Source organism: Podarcis filfolensis (assembly GCF_964270895.1).
Source record: "Podarcis filfolensis genome assembly, chromosome: 6".
Taxonomy (NCBI): Eukaryota; Metazoa; Chordata; class Lepidosauria; order Squamata; family Lacertidae; genus Podarcis; species Podarcis filfolensis.
In genome coordinates, this window is record NC_139609.1 from 52,520,817 (window position 1) to 52,544,534 (window position 23,718).

The 23,718-nt window shown below is 46.3% G+C and overlaps 3 protein-coding genes across 11 annotated transcripts in view; 1 reads left to right on the forward strand and 2 right to left on the reverse strand.

The window, feature by feature from the left end:
* Nucleotides 1–2,050: 2,050 nt before the first annotated feature.
* On the reverse strand, nt 2,051–7,828 carry PPIL1 (peptidylprolyl isomerase like 1). The gene is made up of 4 exons (XM_083617870.1): nt 7,663–7,828; nt 6,422–6,576; nt 5,926–5,994; nt 2,051–4,927 (listed from the first exon to the last, which is right to left on the reverse strand). The coding sequence occupies exons 1-4, from the start codon at nt 7,716–7,718 to the stop codon at nt 4,707–4,709; spliced, it is 501 nt and encodes a 166-aa protein (XP_083473996.1). The 5' UTR covers nt 7,719–7,828; the 3' UTR covers nt 2,051–4,706.
* Nucleotides 7,818–17,594, forward strand: PSRC1 (proline and serine rich coiled-coil 1). 6 transcript variants are annotated; one of them, XM_083617849.1, is made up of 9 exons: nt 7,836–7,975; nt 9,446–9,481; nt 10,571–10,628; nt 12,403–12,982; nt 13,455–13,622; nt 14,693–14,846; nt 15,591–15,728; nt 17,033–17,120; nt 17,228–17,594. In XM_083617849.1, the coding sequence occupies exons 1-9, from the start codon at nt 7,930–7,932 to the stop codon at nt 17,256–17,258; spliced, it is 1,299 nt and encodes a 432-aa protein (XP_083473975.1). In that variant the 5' UTR covers nt 7,836–7,929; the 3' UTR covers nt 17,259–17,594. The 6 variants fall into 6 exon arrangements, with proteins under 6 accessions (XP_083473976.1, XP_083473975.1, XP_083473977.1 ...); XM_083617851.1 differs by having other exon boundaries at nt 7,837–7,975; nt 9,374–9,481; XM_083617852.1 differs by lacking the exon at nt 7,836–7,975 and adding an exon at nt 8,003–9,083.
* Nucleotides 17,595–18,112: 518 nt separating this feature from the next.
* CELSR2 (cadherin EGF LAG seven-pass G-type receptor 2) overlaps nt 18,113–23,718 on the reverse strand; it is a 118,267-nt gene continuing 112,661 nt past the window's right edge. The window contains exon 35 of one of the 4 annotated variants that reach the window (XM_083617778.1): nt 18,113–20,277. In XM_083617778.1, coding sequence (XP_083473904.1) covers nt 20,274–20,277 — 4 coding nt within the window. In that variant the 3' untranslated portion in view covers nt 18,113–20,273. Of the gene's footprint in view, nt 23,032–23,718 lie in introns of all 4 variants that reach the window. The other 3 variants (XM_083617776.1, XM_083617775.1, XM_083617777.1) reach the window with 3 other exon arrangements.

The following is a 23,718-nucleotide window of genomic DNA, read 5'->3' on the forward strand; positions in this document are numbered from 1 at the left end:
GATCTTCACTCATTCCTCCTTCCCTGGTGGGGAGGGCGTGTGCCATTTTGTGGTTCACTTCAAGTGCCACCATGTCTTGGGTTGGCCCTGCCTATATACCTTTTGAAATGCCAAGGCAGTCCGATTTAAACCTTTAACCGCTTCAGCCCTGAACCATTCAGTGAATCTGCTTGCATTTCCTCCTTCCTGAGCACCTGCTTGCATAGTTCTAGCTCCACATGACGGCCACTAGTAAAATATCCAGCATTATCTTGCCAGTCCATTTGGAAGAATAGCTGTGGAATAACACTGCCGCCTAGAGGCCGGCTAAAGATGTCGCAACACCAGGATAGGTATGGTGGGGAGTTTCTTCTACGTATCACCAATGCAGAATGACGGGAACTAAACACAACATACTGTTAAAATAAGCACAAAATACTATTGCAGTTATTGGGCAACCCGCCCCTTCTAAAGCAAGATTGTTAATAGCCCAGATTGGTATACATTTCATTAATGGAAGCTAATGGTTGGGAAATAGCTAGAGATTTTTTTGCAAAATGCAATAGTTCTTTTGGATTCTGTTGCATTAATAACCCTAGTGGAGAGAAGTTCAGTACTTTTATAAGTATCAGGCTTGAACGCAGAATGAAAAGCTGTCTTTAAGCAGAATAACATAGTATAAACAAGATAAAATACTCGCCCCTTCAGTTATCAGGAGCTCCAGGGAATGAGAGCAGACTCTGACTGCCCAGTACACAGCACCCTCCTGGTCTGGGTTGATGTTGAAGCTCAAAAGTCAGATCCATCAGAGAGATTTATGTACCTTAGACCCTTAGTCCTGACTGGCCTGGTATCCAAATGTCTCACACCTGTTCTAGAAGCAATTGCTGTGGTAGTGTGAGGGATGGTACATCACCTGCCAGGTGACCTTAAGCTAACAGACGGAGCTAGTATAGTTAATTAATCTTGCTGTCCTACTGCTGGCAAGCACTCAGCTTTCAGCCAGCCCAAAAGCAGATCCTCCCACAGCCTGCTAGCATTCATCCCTGAAGCACAAACAGCAAATCAAGACATGAAAGCAAACCAAAAGCCCTTGAGAATGCAATACCCTTGAGGATGTGCCAATAAGCAAGGAGGAAGAATCATACAAACCAATTGACCCATCTGCTCAACAGGCAACATTCTTCAGCAATAGGTTTCCCCTACAGAGATTATCTCATAGGTAGGCTGGAAGAGCATTGATGGTAACTTCTCCTATCCCAACTTAAGTGATGTAAGGTAGGTGAACAAATGCATGTGTGTTTCGAAGCAGAGATTGTAGCTGAGTAACGGCTGAAAGTGCTTAGTGGGGTGGAAGGTCCCCTCTTTCTCTGGGAACCTGATGTGGGGTAGGGGATCTTTGCCCAGAGTGTTCCCCCTGACCCCTGCTGCTTGCCACCACAGGCACTACCATGAAACCCAATTATTTTCTCTATCGAAGGATATCAATCCCAGGGCCTCAGGGAAGTTAACAGCACCTAGCAGCAGCAAGCAAACTTAATACAGCCTAACTCTGATACTGACTTGGAAACTGAGCGCAGGGCACCCAAGCTGGCTTGCCTCAAATTGTGCCAACTGGTCTGCTTAATCTGACAGTGAAGTTCATGAGCCACCAAGCTCATGTTGCTGGCAGGTGGGAAAAGTTCAACCAGCATCGTGAAATGTTTAGCCTTCTCAGGCAGAAGCTGTAAGAAGATTCTCATAATCCTCAGAAGAATACCGGAGATGATTGAGAAGAAAGCTGCAGAGATTATACATAATGTCCCACCAATTACTAATAATTAGCATTTATTATATACATGTAGAGAGAGGAGAGGAAGTAGAATTCTAGAAAATGTAACCAAGGTACATGGAGAGCTGGGGAGCATGAAACCTCTGGGAAAGGGGGTGCTACCGAGAGCCTGTGTGGTGTAGTGGTTAGAGAGTTGGGCTAGGACCTGGGAGACCAGGGTTCAAATCCCCACTCAAATATAGATTAACAATTGCACTTTAAAATAATGATGATAATAAAAAAACAGAACTGAGATGGATGTATAAATACTTACAAAATATTTTATTTGGTTATAAAAATGCATTCAAATAACACTTGAGTTGCCAGAAGCAGCCTCTAAAGAACTGGCAGGGATCAAATTTATTGTGTAGGACACAAAACATTTAAACAAGGCATACCTTCTTTAGATCAAGAGATGCATTGATGGCAGTATAAATCAGTTCATTAATATTGCTCATGAAAGTCTGCTTCCCAGATCAACGATGCAACATAACCACTGGACTTTTCCATGAAGGCATGAAATCTTGCCTTTTTTGAGAAACAATTTTATGGCATTTTTCAAGCCTTTTAAACATGTAATAAATGATTGCCAATGATGTGAATCTGATTCCTGGGAATCTGATTACTAGGAAAAGAATGACCATTTACAGCCTTCTGTGTTTTGCACATGGGTATATAATGGTTATGTGATCTGCTGAAATCATTTTGGGAGGGGCCATGTAACAGAACAACAGCAACTCAGTTGCCAAACATGTGCTAGTGGTTAGAATGGCATTCTTGCATATATTATGGGGCTTTCATAGACAAAGTCCCACCCCCTCACTAGCCGACTCTTTGTGCCCTGAGCAGCCGCAACAGCCATGGGTTAAGTGTTCTGCTTTGCCCCATTCTCAGAAAACTAAGTAAGCTATATGCCTCAGTACACTACTATTCCAATCACATAGCGACTCTGGCTCTTGAAGTTGATTGATGTTGTCTACTGTGGGAAAATTGCTCACATGCCAAGATCAAGGGCATACAACTGCATCTAGCCACCTAGAACTGGGCCAAAGAAACCCAATGCCTGAAAACAAGGTTATGTTCAAAAGCAGCTCTGACAGTGCCAATTAAGTAGGAAGCCATGGGCTCCAGAAAAAGGGCTGCTAGCAGCCAAAGGAATGCGCCCTACTCATAATGCCAGAGCAGCTGGAATCATGGAAGTTATATTGGTGGGGCTGTTTGCATCCTTTTGTCCTACCCTAAGTTCATGTTGCTGCCCTTGAACAGAGTTAATTTGTGTGCAGATCATAAAATGCTAAATCGTACTCCCAAGCTCTCATTAAAGAAACACAGGCAGATGTAACCCAGAGCCTTCTGCCTTTGATGGCATCAGGGTGCCACAGAAACTGTGTGCTGACATGGGCTAATCCAGCTCCAGGGAGGAACTGAGCTCCATGGATTACTTTGATCTTCCTAGCCTGAAAAAAAAAATCGCCTTCATTCGGAATGTAAAGGGAATGTATCTGTTTTCTCTCCTGGCAATTGACTGGATATGGGACAGCTGCATCCATCAATCTCACCCCCAAGCCGGGATTCTTCCATGCTGAACAGAATTCCTGGATGAACAGGCCCATGCGAAAGATTCCCTACGTGAAGCTTCTAAATAAAAGTTTTCTGCAGAAATGAGAGAAGACACCAACCGTGGAGCTCTTGAGGAATTGAGAGCATATTCAGGGAGCTGCATACAATTGCTAGGTGCTGAGAAAGGAGTAAGGTTTCCTAAAGTATCATCATTATATAGAGCAATACTTTAGAATCAGTTAGCACTGCCCTCTACATAGCTGTTATAACTTTAGAAAAACAATTTTGTGGAAACTGACAGTACCAAGTATGATTTGAAGTCAGAACTTCACTGCCGCAAATCTGTGCTAGAAAATGCACTACTTGGAGCTATTTTTTGCCACAATAAATTGAAAGATTTGGACAGGTTGTATCTAATGTTGTCCGTGAACAAATGGAAGAGACTTCTACTCATACAGCAGGACTCCACCTTACTCTTCTCCCCCTGCAGTTCCCTACACCCTCAAATTTGGCTCTGGAAAGAGTAGATTTTGGGGTTGCATGGCAGGAAGAAAAGGTGAAGTCCATCTACACCCATGAAAGTCCACAGGAGCAGTGCTGGATTCTGCCCTCAGTATTATCTTGAGAACACTAACCCTGAAATTTTGGGTTCCCTCCAAACTGGTGCAGTTGTTTTGCAAGGAACCCCAGTTTGATGTATCAATTACTCAGTTTGGGGGCGCTTCCACAAATGGGGTTTGTGATGCAAAATGACTGCAAAACTTTGGCACTGGTTTAGAGGGGATTCCAAATTTTGGGATTTGTAGTTCATGAAGTTCAAACACTATAATAGGAAAAGGTGGCTTTTCAACATTAGAGTGCTTATACTTTAATAGTCATGTGGAAGAGGGGGGTTATTTGTTTAGGCACAGATTTTCAATTATGCAACTTGTAAAAGGTATACGTGGAAGTATAGGGCAGCGCTGCCTTGAGACCCACACAGACACCCATGACCCAATATGCAATTCTGATGACTTACAAAATACTATATATTGTCTTATTTCTGGTGCATTTAAGGTGGTTTGTTTACAATACAAGTGGACGGTGGGGGCGGGGAGACAGAATAAAGCTTAGAAAGCAACAGCACTGTAATTTGGTGGTACAGGCCCTGTTCAAATGGGTCAAATCATTTCTTGATAAATTTAGCTTTACATTTTTGAAGAAATGTTAATGATAGTTTTAGAAGACACATTTTAATACAGGAGTATCCTGCACCTAAAAAACTAGCAAGTATCTTTCAGAACAAAACAATTATCATCTTAAGAGACCAAACACAATGGAACACCATTAGATTCAGCACAAAATTCTCAAATCTTGTTTAGCCTGATGGGAAAACCTTCAAGAGCTTGACATCATCTACTGGACGATCTTGTGCATTGGTTTCCACCATGCCCACTCTGTTGACTATGCCAATTCCTTGGCAAATACGTCCAAATATAGTGTGCTTCCCATCAAGCCATTGAGTTGGTGCTAACGTGATAAAGAATTGGCTTCCGTTGGTGTCAGGGCCTGCATTTGCCATAGCAAGAATTCCTGCACCTAGAGAAGAAAATCTTATGTTAAAATTGGCTTGGGAGTCTAAAGGTACCTAAATACAGACAAAGTAAAAGGGAAAACCTTGGTTTTTAAAATGCTACACCAGTCCTTAGAAGTGATCAGGACTTTGTGACAGAGGTGCCTAACCTGCACACCTCCAGGTATTGCTGTACTGCAACTTCTAGCATGCCTGAGCACTGGCCATGCTGGCTAGGACTAATGAAAGATGATCCAACAACATCTGGAGTGCCATAGGTTAGCCACCTCTGCTCTATGAGATCAATGGAACTTCTCTATAGTGAATGCAAGACTGCTCATGCATCCCAGCTGGCTCAGATGGTTCCCATCTCCCCTGCCCAACATACACACCACTGTCCACCTATTCACTTTCCTTGGAAAATCCATTTGGATGAAGATTTCACTTCTAAATTAAGGCTGCTAGGAAATGTATGTGGTGTGTGTGTAAGGTGTATAAACTTGAACATAGAAGCCCATTTCTTACAACAATATGGGAAAAGAATGTAAGCTATACTCTGCGATGAGGACAGTTTAATCTCCTTCCTGCTCCTGTACACGAACCAATAACTAAATGAATTTTTTTGAAAAATGATTTTTCATATGCAAAGTGGAAACCTAATGATACATGATTATATAGCATAAGCAGTTAACAAATTTAGATGCCAAGTTTTACTGACTTAAGATTCAAGCCAGTCTTACGGCTCCTGAGGGCGATATCTAACACTGCAGGTAGATTTCTGCTTCCACAAGAGCACTCTCTGTTCCTCTCCTTCCCACTCAAGTCTCCTGCACTCCCCCAATCTTCTAGAGCAGATTATGGGAGTGTGGAAAGGGGGGTAGAGAATAGGGGAATCCATTCTGCCAACCACCATGACCCTGAAGCTCTTGCACAGAAAGAAACTGTATGGCTTGGAAACTGCCATACTTAGGTGGTGACAGACTTGGCCTGAGGAACTCGAAGCACCTCTCAAAAGATTACCTACCTGTAAACTTTAGTTCTGGATGGAGTTCATCTTCAAATTGCTTGCCATAAATGGATGCTCCTCCTCTTCCTGTCACAGAACAAGACTAGGTAAATCAATTTGCAAAGTCACAGTTGGGACAAAGGTATACTGAAAGTTCCTTGTGAATGTGCAGTACCAGACCACCAAGATCTCCTTTTATTTTACTGGTAAGAGAGGAAGTGCTGACTATTAATGGATATCATCATAATGCTTCTGAGTAAAGGGGGAGTAGCCATCTGTTAAGTCAGAAATCTTTATGTTATCTTACAGCAGGGGGTCATTTGGCCTCACCAAGTGTGATAAATGTGTTCTCCCATTCTTGCAGAACATAACAAGAGCACTATGCAGGATTTGGGGGGATGATGATGATGATTGCAAGATCTACTATGCTAACATCACCTTTACTATTCACATTAGTTTGCATCAACACTGATTAACACAGTATCTGAAGCACGTACTTTGAACATATTCTTACCAGTTCCTGTTGGATCACCCCCTTGAATCATGAAGTCCTTGATTATCCGATGAAACTTTGTGCCGTTGTAGTAACCTCGTCTGGCCAGTTCAGCAAAATTTTTACAAGTTTTTGGTGCATGTTTCCAGTATAGCTCCACAACAATGACGCCCATTCTGCAAAACACAGGCAGAGGAGGATTCCAAACACATTTGTTACATCACATTGATTCAGTGACATCGAGGTGAAAAACCACAAGAGTGCGTCTTCATATTACAATCTATCAATTTTATCAGGTTTGTTTTCTAATCAAGATGCAAAACATTAAGAATAGCAGCTTTAAAACCTGATGAAGATAAACAGCTTAGATTTTTTAAAAACTGTGAAAGTGGGAGGTCTTTGCATAGTACTGAAATTATATCAAGGAGGGCACTAAGATCACCCTATTCAGGGAAAAAAAATACAGGTCAGCTGCCACTATTGGTATCCACCAGCCACACCCTAGATGACACAGGAACTGCACTTTTGATAGGGACAGTAGGGCCCTCTGGCAGAAACAGTCCATGTAGTCCTGTTCCTCCTCCTCTGTGTGAACTGACATCCTACCTATCCCATCTCACCTCCATCCTTGTATGTTTCACAACATATTATATTACTGCATCTTCATATTAGGCAAAGCTGCATATGTTGAGCTTCTGCCCGTCATAAAGATACTAAAGGCAGAGGAGCATAAAAAGGAGGAATAGGGAGCCTATAAGTCTCCAGACACTGGATTCCAACTCCTATCGGCACCATGGCTGCCTGGCCAGTGATCAGAGATGATGAGATTTGTACATATGCGGGGAATAAGAAGCATAACAATATGTTTCTGTATCTCTCCAAGCACAAGAACTGGCTGTTCACCCAGCTTTGCCGCCATCCCTTTTTCAATACATATTTGTAATTGACTTCCCCTTTGTTGAAACACACACAGGTTTCTGGAGAGAGAGAAAGCAGAAATTAAACAGAATTTGGTAGCTAGTATATAATTAGCCAATGTGGAAATTAGTTCTCAGTGGCGGGCCGGGAAAAAAAATCAACTGAAGGCAAATGAGTTTTGACAGCTGATGTAAACACCAGCCTTGCCTCGTGCCGCGTCAGACCATTGGTCCCTCCGACTCAGCGTCATCTGTGCTAACTGGCCTTCCGGGGTCCCAGACTCTTCCCCAGTCCTACCGGGCGATGTTACTTTACCACTGAGCCGGGGCCCTTCCCTCACTCACGTAGTCTCCAAAGAAACAGTGGGCGGCTGCCACGTATCGGGGGGCACCGCAGCCATGCTTCCCCCACGCCGGACACACCTTCCCGCCGGGGGAACCAAGCTGGCAGAGCACACTTCCGGTGCAGCTGCGTATGCCGTCCCCTCGCTCTCGGGGAAACGAAGGCCGAGGCGCGGCGGACAAGTTCCCGCAAGCCTCGGGCCAATCACCGCGCAGGAACGAAGCGGGTCTTTGTGACGTCGAGGCGGGAGGGGAAATTCGAATTTGTTTATGCTTCTCCTCTTCTGTGCGCTTGCCAAAGCGCCGGAGCTTCGCGGTGAGAGCGAGCGGGAGGAAATGCCCGCGCCGGCGGGAAGGGGTTGCATGTCGCATGGCGGCTGGGCCCGCACGTGAATGGGTTCTGGATTTCCCTGGGGCCGGAGCGTGGGGGCGGGGGAGGACTCGCAATTCGGAATTCTTGCCTGTAACTGCTTTCGGGCAAAACTAACACGCCCATCAGCAGCTGCGTCTTTTTTCTTTCCCCCCTAACAGCCCAGTCCTAAAAGCATGTTTACTTTACTCAAGGAATTAGGGCTGCTATCCGGTGCACGTTTATCTGGGAACTGAAGTCCTCACTGAACGCAGAGGGGCTTATTTAGAGAAAACGTTCGACTCCTTTACTTAAAACGATAGGAATGCTGTGCACGACAGAAAAAAGCAACCCAAATGCCATGCTAACATTCACGAAGCAGTAAAACCGGGTCTTCAAATAGCAGAGGCTCCTAAATCCTCTGAGCAAAGAAAAACATCTTTAGTCATCGGCGCAATGCCAGCAGCGCCTTGCACCTTTCCATGAAGCGTGCCTTGGAGAAAGCAAACTCCCGTCAGTGGTTTGTCTAAGGCAAGAGAGAAGATCAGAGACATCGGTCCCGACACAGAAGCATTTGCCAGTGTTTATAAACATTATGGCAATGAGCGGGAGAAGCCCCAAACATCCCTCGCTACCAAACTTAGGGCAGATAAGTGATGAATGCACTTCTAAAACAAGTCCGGTTAGTCTGAATGCTGGCGTCTACCTTAGACTCACGGGCAATGGGGCTGCATTGCAGAATTAATGGAGAAGGAAAAATGAGCGGATATTGCTGGTTGCCCCGTCCGGCCTCATGTCAACACTGCTATCTGCATTTTATTCAGTTGGGGCGGGAAGGATCCAGGATACCTTTAATTACGACTAGCTTCAAAGCCACTTTGGAATTCATCTTTTTAAGACTTCTCACAAAAAAGCAAACCCGCGGGGAGAGAGGACCGGAAAAGGCTTTATTTGCAGCGGCAATGGGAGGTGCTTTTGCATACTTAATGTTGGAGTGAACGCCCGGTGATTGCTCTCCCTTTAAAACCAGAAAAGCCACTGGTGATTCGAGACGGAGGAGAGAGGCGTATCGGAGGTACAGCTACCTTATATCCCATAAGGACCGTTATTGCTGCTAAGCAGGCTAGCCTAGCTACAATTCAGAAAGCTGTTTCTAAGTAGGTTACAAATGGAAATAGGATGTGGGAAGTAGGGGGAGTGGAGGGAGAGGAACAGCAGGTGAGAAAATGCAGAGAGAAAAATACAAATCTGCAACTTCTACTAAAAAAATGTACCAAATTAGGTTTCTAGTAATGAACTACAGCAAAATGTTGTATTTGTCTTTCTTTCACTGTTTGTCAACACTTTCTGGTAACCAATTCGCAGCATAAATTTCACAAACCAAATCAAACCCAAAACTTATCAAGCCAAACCCAAATTCATGCTATTTTCATGTAGGATGGTTCCTGAAAAACATGGAGTGGCCAAACGAAGGTGAGCACTGGAATATCCGTTGCACTCTATGACATGATTCATATGTAACATTAAGGCAAACCATGACTTACTACAAACAAGCAAATGTGTGGGTTCCTGTAGCAAAGATCACAGCTGCTTCACCTCTTCCCTGGTCCTGCTGCTGCCACCAGTTTAGGGCTAAGCTATGGTTTGGCTTAACACTAGGTATGAATCCAAGCTCATAGTTTGTATCACTCCAGACAAAGCATGAGCTATAACTTTTGTTCAAGGTTTGAATGTAATGCTAAGCCAAAGTATGGTTTAGCCCAGAGCAGCAGAACTGAAGGAACAGCTCATGTTTGCTCATTCATGCTAAGTCATGGTTTGGCCTAGTTTGTGTGTGTGTGTGTGTGTGTGTGTGTGTGTGAATTGCTGCTCACAACTTTCTAACTGGATGCATTGATTTTGGTTTCTGACTAGTTCAGTGTATACTACTTAGGTCCAAAGCAACTCATTTCTGAATTTTATATCAACAATCTTCTCCCTACCCCTATATATATATATATATATATATATATATATATCCGTTGCACTCTGTATATATTTATTATGCACACGGGCTGCATGTAAACTGAAATATTTTGAGGAAGTGGAGTTTTATTATTTTTATGTCATGTGATATTTAGAGCACATCTTGCTGCCAGATCTTCTATAGAACTAGGTGACCTAATCCAGTGATTTCAGTTAACTTGGGTGCATCTAATTCTGCATAGGGTCAGGCTGTTAGTTGTACGAGTTCAGCTTCCCTTAGCATCGGTATTCTGACTTTCTACCATTCTCAGTACATATTCATGGGAAGTGGGTCAAGAATATACACGTGTTTTAATTCCCTGTTCTGCAAAATATTCCCCACACAGTTTTGGGGATGGCATCTTCAATACCCAAGCATTTTAACTGAGAAAATCTCAGTTCTACTGCAAGCCAGGAATTACCTTTCACTGGGAGGATTCCGGCTTGTATGGAGGTGGTAATTGTGGTGATTCCTGCATAAAGTTGGTAATATGAGCAGGTAGGTAGTCAGGGCTCAGTGAGTACTTGTAATAATAATGATTTATTCTTTTTCTCCAGATATAAAATTTATTATTGATGAGAGACTGGATTTTAGTCAGTCTTCTTCTTTTGACGGGTAAGGTTCATTGACAAATCTAATCCCTGGTGATATAAATTGGGGTATGTGGCAGTACACAGGCGACTTCTCCTGTCCCACCCCCAAATCTGTAAATAGCTACTGGAAGGCTTCATTAAGCAAGTCTGTCAGAATCTGTAGCAAGGCTGCAGTGCTTGCTTAAAGTCTGTCTGCACTGCTAGTATGTATCAATGGATCAATCGCCTGCGTAGAAAGACCTGCCCCATTCCTTTTGTAGGGAGACACTGGAGCAGAATGACGTGGCACAGCTGTAAGCAGGTTCTGATGGAAACAATTTCTGTAGGTCCAAATGTAATGTGCAGCATCCTTTTGCTGTGCAGTGGTACCTTGGTTCCTGAACTCAATCCGTTCTGGAAGTCTGTTCGACTTCCAAAACGTTTGCAAACCAAGGTGTTGCTTCTGATTGGCCCTGGAAACAATGCTGACAGCCGAAACAGACGTTTGGCTTTCCAAAAACGTTTGCAAGCCAGAACAATGCTTCTGGGTTTGCGACGTTCGGGAGCTGATTTGTTCAGGAGCCAAGCCATTTGGGAACCACAGTACCACTGTAGTCACTTTCCTGCTTTAGAACGCTCTTCTCCCTGGAGAAGCTTGCAATACCTGGTTGAAACATACTTATTTCTGCACACATGAAAAACTTAAAACAAATCCTTATTTCCTGATGAGCCTTTGGACTATAATATAACTTAAATAGAAAACTATCTTTAGAAAGATTTTTCGTCCAAAAATCATTTTTAAAATCTGATTTTAAAAAAATAATCCGATTTAAATATTTAAAAACTCTGATTTTTTTTATTATTATTTTTTAAAAAATCATTGATTTTTATCCACCCTGGTTGGAAACCACCCTGTGATTACTTTGAAGTGAAGGGCAGTCTATAAGTTTTGTTTCTCAATAAGGGGCCAGTCCAAGATCCTGGCCCACAGCGGTGGGGCTTGATGGAGTGACTCAGTCATTGCCACTTCCACAGCCCTGCTGCTTCCGCCAGCCAGGGTGAAAGGGAGAGGAAAGAATGCCTGCTTGCTGTGCCAGCTGACTCAGCAAAGAGGCTGGATCAGGTCTGTTGCCAACAGGAACCAGCAGACCCTGTGCCAGCCCAGTCCTGCTCCAGAAACTCCCTGCTTTGGGGATTTGTGCTGGCTTTGGGGGGTGCAGCTGGTGGCAGCTTCTCTTCCCCACTTGGATGGGGCTTCTCCCAGCAGCAGAGGCTGAGGCCAGCTGGCTGGGGCTAGGCAGAAGGACACCCCGGCCACATCCAAACCTTCCAGTGCCATAGAATCATAGAATTGTAGAGTTGGAAGGGACTCGAGGGTCATCTAGTCCAACCTCCTGCAGATTGCTGTGTTAATAAAATAATACATTTCTAATCAGAAATCAAAGACTAGTCATTTGAAGCACTAGCGTTCAGAAGTATGAGATGATCAGAACCCTCCGAACTTGAAGCATGGGAAGTCCTATTAAAAATTTGTAATTTGGCAGAATATTCAGATTATTTGATATGTATATGTATAATTTGGAATATTTAATGTGACTTGATTGGATTGTTAAAGTGGAAAATTTAATAAAAATGAATTAAAAAAAAGAAAGAAGAAGCACTACCGTTCTCAAGCTTTATTCAGATTTTATGCCAAAACCAATGCTTTGAATTCTTCTGTGGGATGGGAAGCCTCTCTCATTGCATTCCTTTTTGCACAGTGCTTGTATATTTTGCCCAATGCGGTTCCCTGTTGATTCTTGACTTTCTTGCTTCAGACAAGAGGAGGAGGAAGAGGTCTCTGGCATTTGCCCCACAGAATCCAGTGAAACGTGTGCGGCCCAGTCAATTGACACGAACATTTTTTGGGGGGAGAGTGAAGGCAAGGCCTTGCTGTGGAGCCCTCTGAGTCCCGAAAAGCTAGAGGAGATGATGAGCGAAGCCAACAGGCTGGCTGCACTGATGGAGGGGTGTGAGCTGCTGGAGAAGGAGAACGGCAGCTCTGAGACGAGGCTTGAGATGGTTCCAGATTTTGAGCCTTTGCCCTCCATTGAATCTTTGCATGCGGTGAGGAAGGACTCCAGGGCCCCCAGACGAAGGACATTCAACGTGAGCAACAGCCCTTTGCAAGCCCTGCTGCCAACCGTTGGACCCGAAAGCTGCTGTTCTGTAGGTTCCCCCAAAGCTCCGCTTCCAGAGATGGGAAGTCCTACTTCCTGTGTTGCAGACCCACCTGTTCCCAAAAGACGCCAGAATAAATCAAATGCCTGCATCCCCAACAACCAGCTCCCCAAGAAATCCAGACCCAATCAGCCACTCAAGTCACTGGCAGCAACGAAATCTCTGGACATTAAAAAGGTACAGTGGCAGGAGCAGGACCAATGCAAATTTCATTTGGAGCACAAAGTGTGTGCTCGGGGAATCCCTGGCTTTGATCCCAATTCTCTTCCTGAGCTTGCATGTGCCAATTACTCTTAGCTGTGACTCAGTCTGCAACTCTGTGCCCACTTAGCTTGGCATAATTCCCAATGAACTAAATGGGACTTGTTTCTAATAAGACACACAGTCAGTTTCTGTAGCTGCAAATGCCCTATGAATCATGCTGTTTACACTTGCATTTGATGAGGGATCTTCTCCTGAATCTGATCTCCAACCCACGTTCTGTTGAGTAATTTCCCAGGGCTGAGAAACAGCCTGGGAGCAGAGGAATGTAAAAGGGCACCTTCACGCAGAAGGCTCCAGGGTTCCAAGTTGTCCTTCTCAGAGGTGTATAGCTTGTTCCCACTTCTTTTCCAAAGCTCCAGCCTGTTTCTTGTGTCTTTTGTCGCAGACAACTACCAGGTGCAGCAGGAAGGAAAGATCAACTCCACCCACCCTTCCCACGCAAAATAAGAAGCCCCTGTCAAGTCTGAGGCCTCCCCTTCAAACCAACAGGCAGGGACCTTGGAGGGAAACAGAGAAATCTTCTGGCAAGGCCTCTTCTTTGGAGGGATCCCAGGTATTTCTGATGGGCGGTACCAAGGAGGGGCACACACAGCAGGCAGGGTAGAAATAGGCATATCTTTCAGTGCAAAAATATTCAGGACAGAGCACTTCTTCACACTGTGCATAGCTGAACTATTCACTCCCACACGAGGTAGTGATCACCACCTGCTTGGATGTCTTTAACAAATTAGTGGAGGGGTGGGACTGTTAATGGCTGCTAACCACAATGGCTAGGATTCCACCTCCAATGAAACCGAGATATGAAAGCTAGGAGCAAAATGGCTCCTTAAATCTAGGTTAGGGGCGCAACAACGGAATATCTAGGCGTGCTTTTTTATAACAAGAATACAAAGCTGAAAATGAATGAACTGCAGCCAGAGTTCATTTTTCACATGCTCTAGTCCTTCCCCTGTCCACCCCCCTAATATTCTTGAGAGGGTCTCTTCTCCAGTCTTCAGAGAGTACCTGGAAGTGGGGAGGTAGAAAAAGGTCCTCCTTTCCTTCTACTTTGCAGTTTTAATCTGAAATCTTAGGCTCAGTACTGCACCCAGAGCTCAGAAACTGCTCATGCTAATGAAATTCCCTGTCGCAAAATGCGCCTGGAACAATGGGAGTTTCAAACACTGGTCTCTGCATGTCAGTGGTTGGGAATCGCAGGCAGGGAGGGCGCTGTTGTGCTCAGGTCCTGCTTTGTGTCTTCCCACAAGTTGGCTGTGATGAGAGCAGGATGCTGGACTAGGTGGGCCATTGGCCTCATCTAGGAGGGTTCTTATGTTCTTTAACAGTATGCAGAATATAGGTTCCCTAAACTAACCTCTACAGGCGTGCCTAGCACTGTTTACCTTTGTTAATGTGAATGTACATTCTGGAAATGGAACTCCTGCATGTTACTTGTGCAACTCAGTTTGTCCACACACATGCAGCCATTGCAGCGAGGCCTGATGTACTCCAGTGCAACTGCTGTTAATGTTAAGCATTCCATTTCCTTTTTTGCATTCTCCCCACTTGACTAGGGAGAAATAACCATAGTGGTGGCTGCTTTTGACATAGTTTGCTCTTCTTTTAAAAATCTTGCTGCATTAGCTTGGCCTTCAGGATCCACCTAGCAAAGGTAAAAAACCAGTACCATATGCAAAAGCAAGGCTGGGCCCCAGGCTGGATCCGCTGAAGACTGGTCCTGTGAAGAAGGCCTCTGTTGCTCCAGAAAAGGTGGCGCATCTCCCAAAGGCAAATGCAAGTAAGTTGGATTTAGTCTTCTTCTCCCTCCCACTCCCATGAAAGGTCAGTGCCCAGTATGAAGACACCAGAGCACAGAATTGGGCGTAAGAGTTGCCTTGCTGATGCAGACTGAGCTTGCAATCCTATTCACCCTTACCTGGCAGTAAGTCCCATTGAACCCATTGGGAGGAATTCGATTCAAAGTAGTGCTATGGCAATAATTCTGCCAGTGCAAGCTTTTCAGCTTGCTGGGCAGAATGGTCCGCCATGTGCTGTTCTGGGGTTTCCCCAAAGCTGCCAGCCAATTTTGGGAGGCACAGGGGGGAACCCTGTTGTTTTAGCTTCTCCCAGTGGAACTTCGTCACTTGAATGAGGCCCAATAGGACTGACTTCTGAGTATATATGTATAGGAACGTGTGGTAAAATTATAAAATTCAGTTCTTAACCTGGCACACCCATTATTTACCAGGTGCTTAGTACTTAAACGTCTGGTCTTGAAGGCTTTGTGTCTGCAGCAGAAGATACTATTTATCTTATTTGGAAATGTGTGATTTGGTCCCTGTGCAGATTCTTAGAGGGCTCCCATAGCTTGTTTGCCCCTGCTGTGAAAACTGTCTGACTTTTGTTTCATGCTTGTTCAGAAAGTCTATGTGTGCCGTAAGACACTTCTGTCTCTTCTCCCACAACTGCTAAGTGCCCAACCTCTGCTGGTCGCTCCTTATCAACATATCTGTTTATGCCTGCTTTCTCTTTTTCTCTGCAGGTCAGGTGACAAGTCTGGGTGGCAGCGCCCCACAATTGCAGGCCAGCTACAAGCCTCACAGCAGTTGTCGTGAGATTCGAACCAGGAACACGGCCAAGTCTGGGCTGGCAAGCAGACTGCCGGTGTTAAACTCTAACAGTAAGCATGCACTTCCAGAATGACCCAGGCAGCTTAAGTCACTGGATTTGGAAGTGGGATCTGGCAGGAAGGATCTTCTGGGAGGAAAGGGAAGAAAACACTGACAGGGTTTTGAAGGAAGCTGGTGGGAAAATAGGAACCTGCCTTATGCAGTCAGACTGCTGGTCCTTCTAGCTCAGTACAGCCTAGAGTGAATGGAAGCAGCTCTCTAGGATTCCAGGCATCTTTCCCAAGGCTACCTGGATGTGACAGGGATTGAACCTGGGGCAACCTGCATGCAAGGTAGATGCTCTGCTGTGGCCCTTTCCTAGTGGTCCTGTTTGCAAAGGTGCTTCTAGGAAGTCAGGACACCCAAGCGTCCCTCAGCTGTGAATGATATGGCTGGACTCCTGTGGAGCAAATGCTGATGCTCAATCGGATATAGGTCCATTAGCATGACCTGCATCAGTACACTGCTCTGCCTCTGGACTGTGTTCCCTTCCTCCCATTATTTGCATATTTATTTACGACTGGCTCTCAAGGTGCCATCACTTGGTGTGTGGGTGTGTACACACCTTCAGATCATTCAGGTTTCAACTAAACAACTTCAGCTGCAATTTCCAACTTTGTTCCAAGCCGTTTCCATCCCTGGAAACCATGAACAAACCCCCAAACCAAGCCGGGAAACACAGAGTGAAATGGCTGAACTAAAATTGTCCTGGCAAGTGCACACTTCTTTCAAAAGGTAAAGGTACAGGGACCCCTGACCATTAGGTCCAGTTGTGGCCGACTCTGGGGTTGCGGCGCTCATCTCGCTTTATTGGCCGAGGGAGCCGGCGTACAGCTTCCGGGTCATGTGGCCAGCATGACTAAGCCGCTTCTGGCGAACCAGAGCAGCGCACAGAAACGCCATTTACTTTCCCGCCAGAGTGGTACCTATTTATCTACTTGCACTTTGACGTGCTTTCGAACTGGTAGGTTGGCAGGAGCAGGGACCAAACAACGGGAGCTCACCCCGTCACAGGGATTTGAACCGCCGACCTTCTGATCGGCAAGTCCTAGGCTCTGTGGTTTAACCCACAGTGCCACCCGCATCCTACTTCTTTTAGGAACTGCCTATTGGCCCATTTAACTCAGAACCGCCTGCACTGGGGATGAGTTTCAGACAGAGGTCCTTCCCAGTCCTACCTGTAGATGTTGGAGATTCAACCTGGGACCTTTTGCATGCAGTAGTTCTACTATTGGGACATGGGCCTTTTCCAAAGCATCACAGTTGTTCTGACCTCCTACATGCCGATCTCTTGAATTTCTCTCCCCCCTTAAAGCGCCTGCATTTCAACAGACAGTCCCTTCTGGCACTTCCCAGAACAGCAGGCTGCGACTGCCCAAGAAGGCAACCTCTGGCAAGTCGAGGTGAGGCTCTTTTCAGAGGCTGCTTATACCTGCTGGGTTTCTACCATAGATCTCCTTCATCACTGTCAGGGCCTCGGTTCATGTTTTTGTTTTTTGTTATGTTTCAGCCTTGCAGTGAACAGATCTGGGGCTGGATGAGTGTGAACCCACGGAGCATTGCCTGCTCTTTCCCTTTTAACGACATTCCTGGGTGCTTTTAACGTATGGCCCAAACTTGCATGGTGAAGGAGGAGCTGCAGCCTCGGAGACTTGGCCAAGGCTTTGCTGACAGAACCACACCTCTATGATCACTGGCTGAGGGCTGGTGGGAACTGGGAGTCAAAACGATTACCTGGAGGGACTACAGGTCAGCCTTGTAGAATCTCTGCTATATGATTAGGTATGTCTGTCTGTACTGTACTGATTTTTGTTAAAATATATACTTTTCTAATAAAACAAAATATGCTTTTTTAAAATAAAACCAATGAGGAAACCAATCTGAACATGGAATACTGTAATGTGAACAGCTATCAGACTAATGTGTGGATCTGAGACACAAGTAATGGAACAGAAAATCTATTACCGCCTTAGTCAAGCAATGTGCTGGGAGGTGAGAGTGTATATTATTGTTGTCTAGGTAACAACAGCTGCCTCCTTCCTCTGGGTGTGAGTGTATGGATGAACTGGAACTGGTGGGTTTTGCAGATGGAGCCTACTGGACAAACTGGCTCAGTTAAGGAACCTGCTGTGTTTTCAAGGAGCTGAAGAATTTCTTGTGAGTTACCAGTGGTCATGCTAGCACCAGAGCTTGGCAATGGCCTCCCAATATTTAAAGTGTGTTGCAGCGTTTCCTCCTGGAAGATTAGACCAGTATTGGTCTGCTTCCTCCCCATCCACCCAAGCAGTAAGAAAACTCAAGAGCTTCAGCTCTGCCAAATCTTGCTTATTGGTTTTCCCCAAGACACAATTCTCTAGCACAAGGTGTGGGTGTGGAACTGAAATGAAGTCACCTGCACAGAACTATGGTTTTATTGTTTAGTAGGTAAGGGGAATGAACCCTACAGTATTTACATTAACAACCCTACCTGTACACTTCAACTATTTTGTTTCCAGGGAAGAGCCAGCATCACAGCAGTCGTTAAAACATTTTGTTCCTCCAAAAGGTGAAACCACCACATTTCCCCCCTCTGATCTCCCCCCTACACCCTGGCTTGCTAAAAGGGAGAAGAGCTAGGCTTCTTAGGGAAAAGTAGAGTTGCCATTCTTTCCTGGTAACACTTCAGCACCTTCAATAGCTACCTGGCAGGCAGAAATCCAACAGGTGTAGCATTCACTTCTTCCAGCCTGAAGATACAATAACAGAAAAGAAGTCTGTTGAATTGCTGTCTGTCGTGCAGCAATCCAAGGCACTGGTGCCCTACCAGCAAAAGGAGGCAACTGTATCTGGCTCTGGTTGAGCTCTGCTGAAAATGACCCCATTGGCTATTGCAGAGGAAGGTGGTGGATTGACAAGTCGGCTGCTTTGGAGCTAATATTGACACACTGAGTCCACAAGGACATGTGCTCAGGTGGGGACGGTGGTGGCTGTGAAGTGAAGGATGTGGTGAGCTGTGCAAAGGAGCAGAGCCAAAGTCTGCAGCAAATGCAACTTCACTGCAGGTGCCAGTTCATTCAGACTCTTGACTCCTATTATATGGTCCATTTAGTGCAGGAACAGGGATGTTGCTGGGCTCCAGCTCCCACCAGCCCCAGCCAGCATGGCCAATGGTAAGGGATGAGGCAGAGTCCAGTGGCATCTGTAGAGTCACTGGTTCCCCATCCCTCCCTGACTGAGTGCCACAGGGTCAGCCGATCTACCTAACCTCCCAGGTGGAAGATCCATGTGGCGGGCTGTGCCTTCTATAGGATGCAGCTTAAGATGATTAACCAGGAGTAGGCTGCTTCTCCATGCACTTCCCTAGACGTTTCCCGACTTCACATACCTTTTAACTTAACACTTCTGGTTCAAAGGACTTAGGTGGTGGTATTCTCTCCACCCCCTCTCACCCCCTTGACTCTCTAATTTGTCCCAGCCCTTCCCCTAGGATGGCACAGCAGCAGGCAGATAGTTGCCAGTAAATATAAGAATACACATCAAAAAGATAACAGTAAAAAAAAATAAATTAAAATGCAGACACGCCAAACACATAAATTCTATAGATGGGCAAAACTGGTTCTCTGCGGACGGCAGGTTTAAGACTCAAAAAGATTTTGCAAATTGCAGTAATGGAGCAGAAGCTGAGTTCTTGCATGGTGCTTCGTCTAGGAGCTGCTGCCTCCTCAATCTCTGGTGCTTTTAAAGGTTTCATTAACACTTGGTCACAAATGGAGGGACATGCCCTCGCCGCTCCAATTCTGCCCCGTCTTGGACAGAGTAATGGGGCAGAAGACAGTTTGTTCTAGAAGTTAACAGCTGCTTCGAGAGAGCTTGTGCTGAATAATTCTTTCCTCAATACTGCTTTTCAGATCTGTTCAGTTAGCGCTTTCTCCACGTGAGAAAGAGCTTGCATAGGAAGGTACGGTAGACTATTCTGTGCAGGGGGGTTGCAGACTAAAACCTTAGGTTAGAGGTACTGTAGGGATTGGGGTGGGGAGCAGGTTGGAAGCTCCCCCCTAGTACAACTCCTGTGTCTTTCCTGGTCTCATGGCAAGCGAAAAAGGTAGCAGGTGAAGCTTTTCCTAGCATGCAGCTTCAGTAATAGGAATGGCTGCTCCTGCTAGCTAGCTGCTTGTCATGTAACCTTGAAAGAGAAAATATTTGGCAAATGCTGGCAGGAAGAGATGCGTCCAGCTTTTCCTGTGGGAGGGGGCGGTGTTATGGAAGACATGGTAACAGTAAGTGTTGGTCCTCCCTCCAAGCCATAATTCAGCACCACAGAAGGTATTCCTCGACTTCTGCAGGTACTTCACTGGAGTCTAGAGATCCGGGACGTTGCTTGCTCTCGCTTGGAGTTAGCAATGCAAAGTCTGAGAGGGTAAGCTCCTCTTGTTGCCTCTCCTAGTCCATTTCTGAATTGGTTCTGATTGTTCCGTGTGTCTAAAGTTGATCAGCACATGCAGCTTTTGTTCTAGATGATTTGGTAGACCAGCAAGGACCAAGGGCTGCACCCAGTTCCCTGTGCTCAGAAGCCTCGGTCACCTACGGGAGGAGACAGGAAGTCCAGAGATTGCTTGATCTGTGTTTAGTGCTGGAATACCCATCAGATAGCATCACACAATGGGAATTGTGGGCCCTTGCTGTCTGGACCACCCTTATTTCAATACAGGTCTCCACTTTGCTTTAGATATGAGAATAAGTTGTCCCAGGTGGGGCTGGATGTCAAAGACAGCATAGACTTGCAGGTGGAAATTAGTCAGATACTATTGTTTTGGATAGAGAAGCGAGGGAAACACCAGTTTCTCCTTTCACTTAAATGGGCTTACCGGGGACACTAGTTGGAAGCAAGACTCTGGCTAATCCATGTATTAAAGAGGCTGGAACGGAGCCCCCTTGTCGGCTTAGCGTTGTGGGCGGCTGCTGCTAAAGTGCCAGGCTGACATTACACAGGTTCATGAGAATCACATCCATGTTAAAACATTCCAGGAAAAGGATAGGAATTGGCAAGGACAGAGGCCACTAAAAAGGCCTGACGGCAATGGCCAAGATTCCTAGAGGCGACGAACACAGAAGCCTTGGGGTGTGTTTTTTGGGACCATATCCTTTGACAAGCCAGACCATAGCAATGGTCAAGTCTCAATTAACTCCTCATTGTGCAAACCTCGACCAAGTCAGTTCAAGCGCAGCGTATCTTGCGCCCCGGCTAATGAGACTTAACATTGCTACGAATCTAAAGATGTAGCCCCCTAAGGGGCTTTCCATCTCTTTTAAATTAGAACATCCTTCAGCAGTGGTCAAATATTTTTTTTAAAAAAACCCACAACATCAAAATAAACAGTGCCTTCACCCCTCTTCCCCCGGCCGCCCCCCCTCTTCCCCCAACTCCCTTATCAGAAAAATCTCTCTTCTCCCCCCACCCCCACCCCAAGGAACGTTATAAAAAAGTACTTTCCAAAAGGACCCAGCATGAAAATCCCCATTATGAGCAGGCATCAGGCTTGGCTGAGTGTAGAAAAATGAAGGCTTCTGAGGCAGAAAGGCAGCACCCTGTTGGCATGAGAGCCAGGCGCTATTGAGAGACATCAAGGCAGCATCCCGGCTCCAGCCTGGCAGCACGTGGACCAGGTGCTGATTGGCTGAGAGGAGCAGGGAGGTGGGACTTTTTTCTTTTTGTCATTGTCTACGAAAATAATTGCAGCATGGGCTGACGGCTCAGCAGGCCACACCCACGGCGCTCAGCACCTTGGTGGGCTGCCTCTCAGAGCATCCCCACGGGGCCGAGTCACTGGATTGGCAGGCTGAGCTTGGAGAGGAGTGGCTGTCGCAACCAAAAAACGGTTGAAAAGGCTGTTAGCCCTGGTCCAGGATGGAGCATTTCCACGGATGCCAACAGTGGCCCGCTGAGGAGGTCCTAAGCCCCTGGTCCCACTGCGCAGTCTGGGGCACTGAGGCTGGCCCAGGGAAGGGGCTAGATCCACAGCAGACCCAGCAAATCTGTCCAGTCCACGGCTGTAGGTAGCATCATGGCGATTCGCGTCCTGCGACAATGGCTCTGGGTTTCTGTAACAATCCAACCACTCTGTTAAAACTGTCAGATCAGGAAAAGCCTTTTATTTTCCTTGAGACGAGGTGGTACTGCGCACCTACAGGGAGCGCTAGTGTATGTCTACAGAGTCCAGGGAAAGCTGTTTAGACGATCCTTTCCTTCTCAGTTCTATGGTTGACTGACATGGCACAACCAAGATCTTGGGCTCCGAACTTTCCTATGTGCCATATAGCCAGAGACTGACCTGCACATTGTTTTAACGTGCCTTAGTTGCACCTTGGGAGGTGTGCTTAAGCCCATGCTACTGGGTCATAAAAAGCATGATTATGATACACACACACACACTGCAGAGCAGGGGGATGAGGGCTCTCTCCTGGTTTTGTTTATATGCATCTGAGGTCTTAGAGCCTCGGAAGGAGTCAGCTTCAATGCAAAGCCTGCAAAGCCTGCGGCACGTAGCATAGGTCTCATGCAGGTCCCTCCTGCATGGCCAAGTCTGTCACGCCCTCAGGCTTTAATTACAAGTTACCATTTGAGGAGGAAGATGCCATCTACATTTGCCTCGCATGCTAAAACCTACGGTTTTCAGTGCCCCCTGGCGGCAGCCATCTTCAAGTGCACAGGCTCCTAGCTCATCCCCATTGTCAGATATGCAAGCATCTTCACAGGTAATGCATTTCCAAGAAGCCTGGGCACGTGGTTACTGCTGAGGCTCCCCCAGCCCAATTCTGATAGATAAGAAAGAGAGAAAAATATTCCAGACACACAGCAGTTCCAGACTGGGCAACAAAGCATGAAAATCCCTGAAGACGTGGAGGTGGTTGAGTTTGTGTTTCTTGTTTGTCTGTTTTCACAATGATCCAAAGTGCATCGGTTCAAGTAGGTCCGCCTCCTGGGACCTGCTGTTCCCCTCCCCCCTAGGTGCCGGGGCGGCAGCTCGGTTTTCATTTGGCACTAGGTATGGTGGGTCCGGCTCCCTGGGCCGGGCTGGGCTGAAGGAGACAACATTCCTCGCTGCGGTTTGAGAGCAATCCTGGCTCCCGGACTGGCCAAAGCACAAGGGAAACAGAGCCTGGTGCAGGCGTTGGCGTCAGATTGAGGTTTCATCGCTCCTGCTCAGTGATCAAACACAAAGCGAGACGGGGGGACGGGGGGGAAACACAAACACATGAGCATGGTCGTGAGCAGGTTTGAGCAAAGCACCCCCCCTGGGGCTCGCGTGTTAATGGAGGAAATTAAAAAACAGAAATCTGGGCGAGATTGAAGCGAGAGGGGAGAGAACGAGAGAAAGACAGAGAAGGGAGGAGAGGCTGGGTTAGTGCCAGAGAGCTGAGGAAGAAGTTAGAATAGGACAGCGTCCCCCGCCCCCCACATCCACCCAGCCCTGCCCAGGGTCAGGATGGCTCCTAGCCCAACCCACTTGCTCAAGTCAGGATCTGCAAGGCAGGCTTGTGCCCAGTCCCTGAGCATCTTACAAGAACACAGGAAAAGACATGGCATTTGAGAGGATCAGAGCCCATTGCCCAGAGGAAAGGATGCCTCATCTATAGCTTCTAGCCTCAGCCCCGGGATGCTATCTTCTCCCAATATCCCACTGGGCAAACTGGTTCCCATGCTCCTCACACATTCCAATAAATCTCCCCCCCCCCCAGCCTACAAGGGGCGGCAAAGGGACGGCTGACACAGCCTGTTTTTTAAGGCTGCCTTGACACCTTTTCCAAATTGGGATGTGGGGCATGGGGTGGCTCCTGAAGAAACAGGTACACTCCTGGCCATGTGCCAGGTCAGGATCTAGCCCATGAGTGGAAAAGGCAAAGGAAATAGAAGTAGAGATTCTTAGCAAGCCCGTGTGAAAATAAGGTCCAGTGGAACGGCAAGAACGTTTAGCGAAAGCTACAAAGGATCTAAGGAGCTACAAGGCAGCAGACAGGGAGACG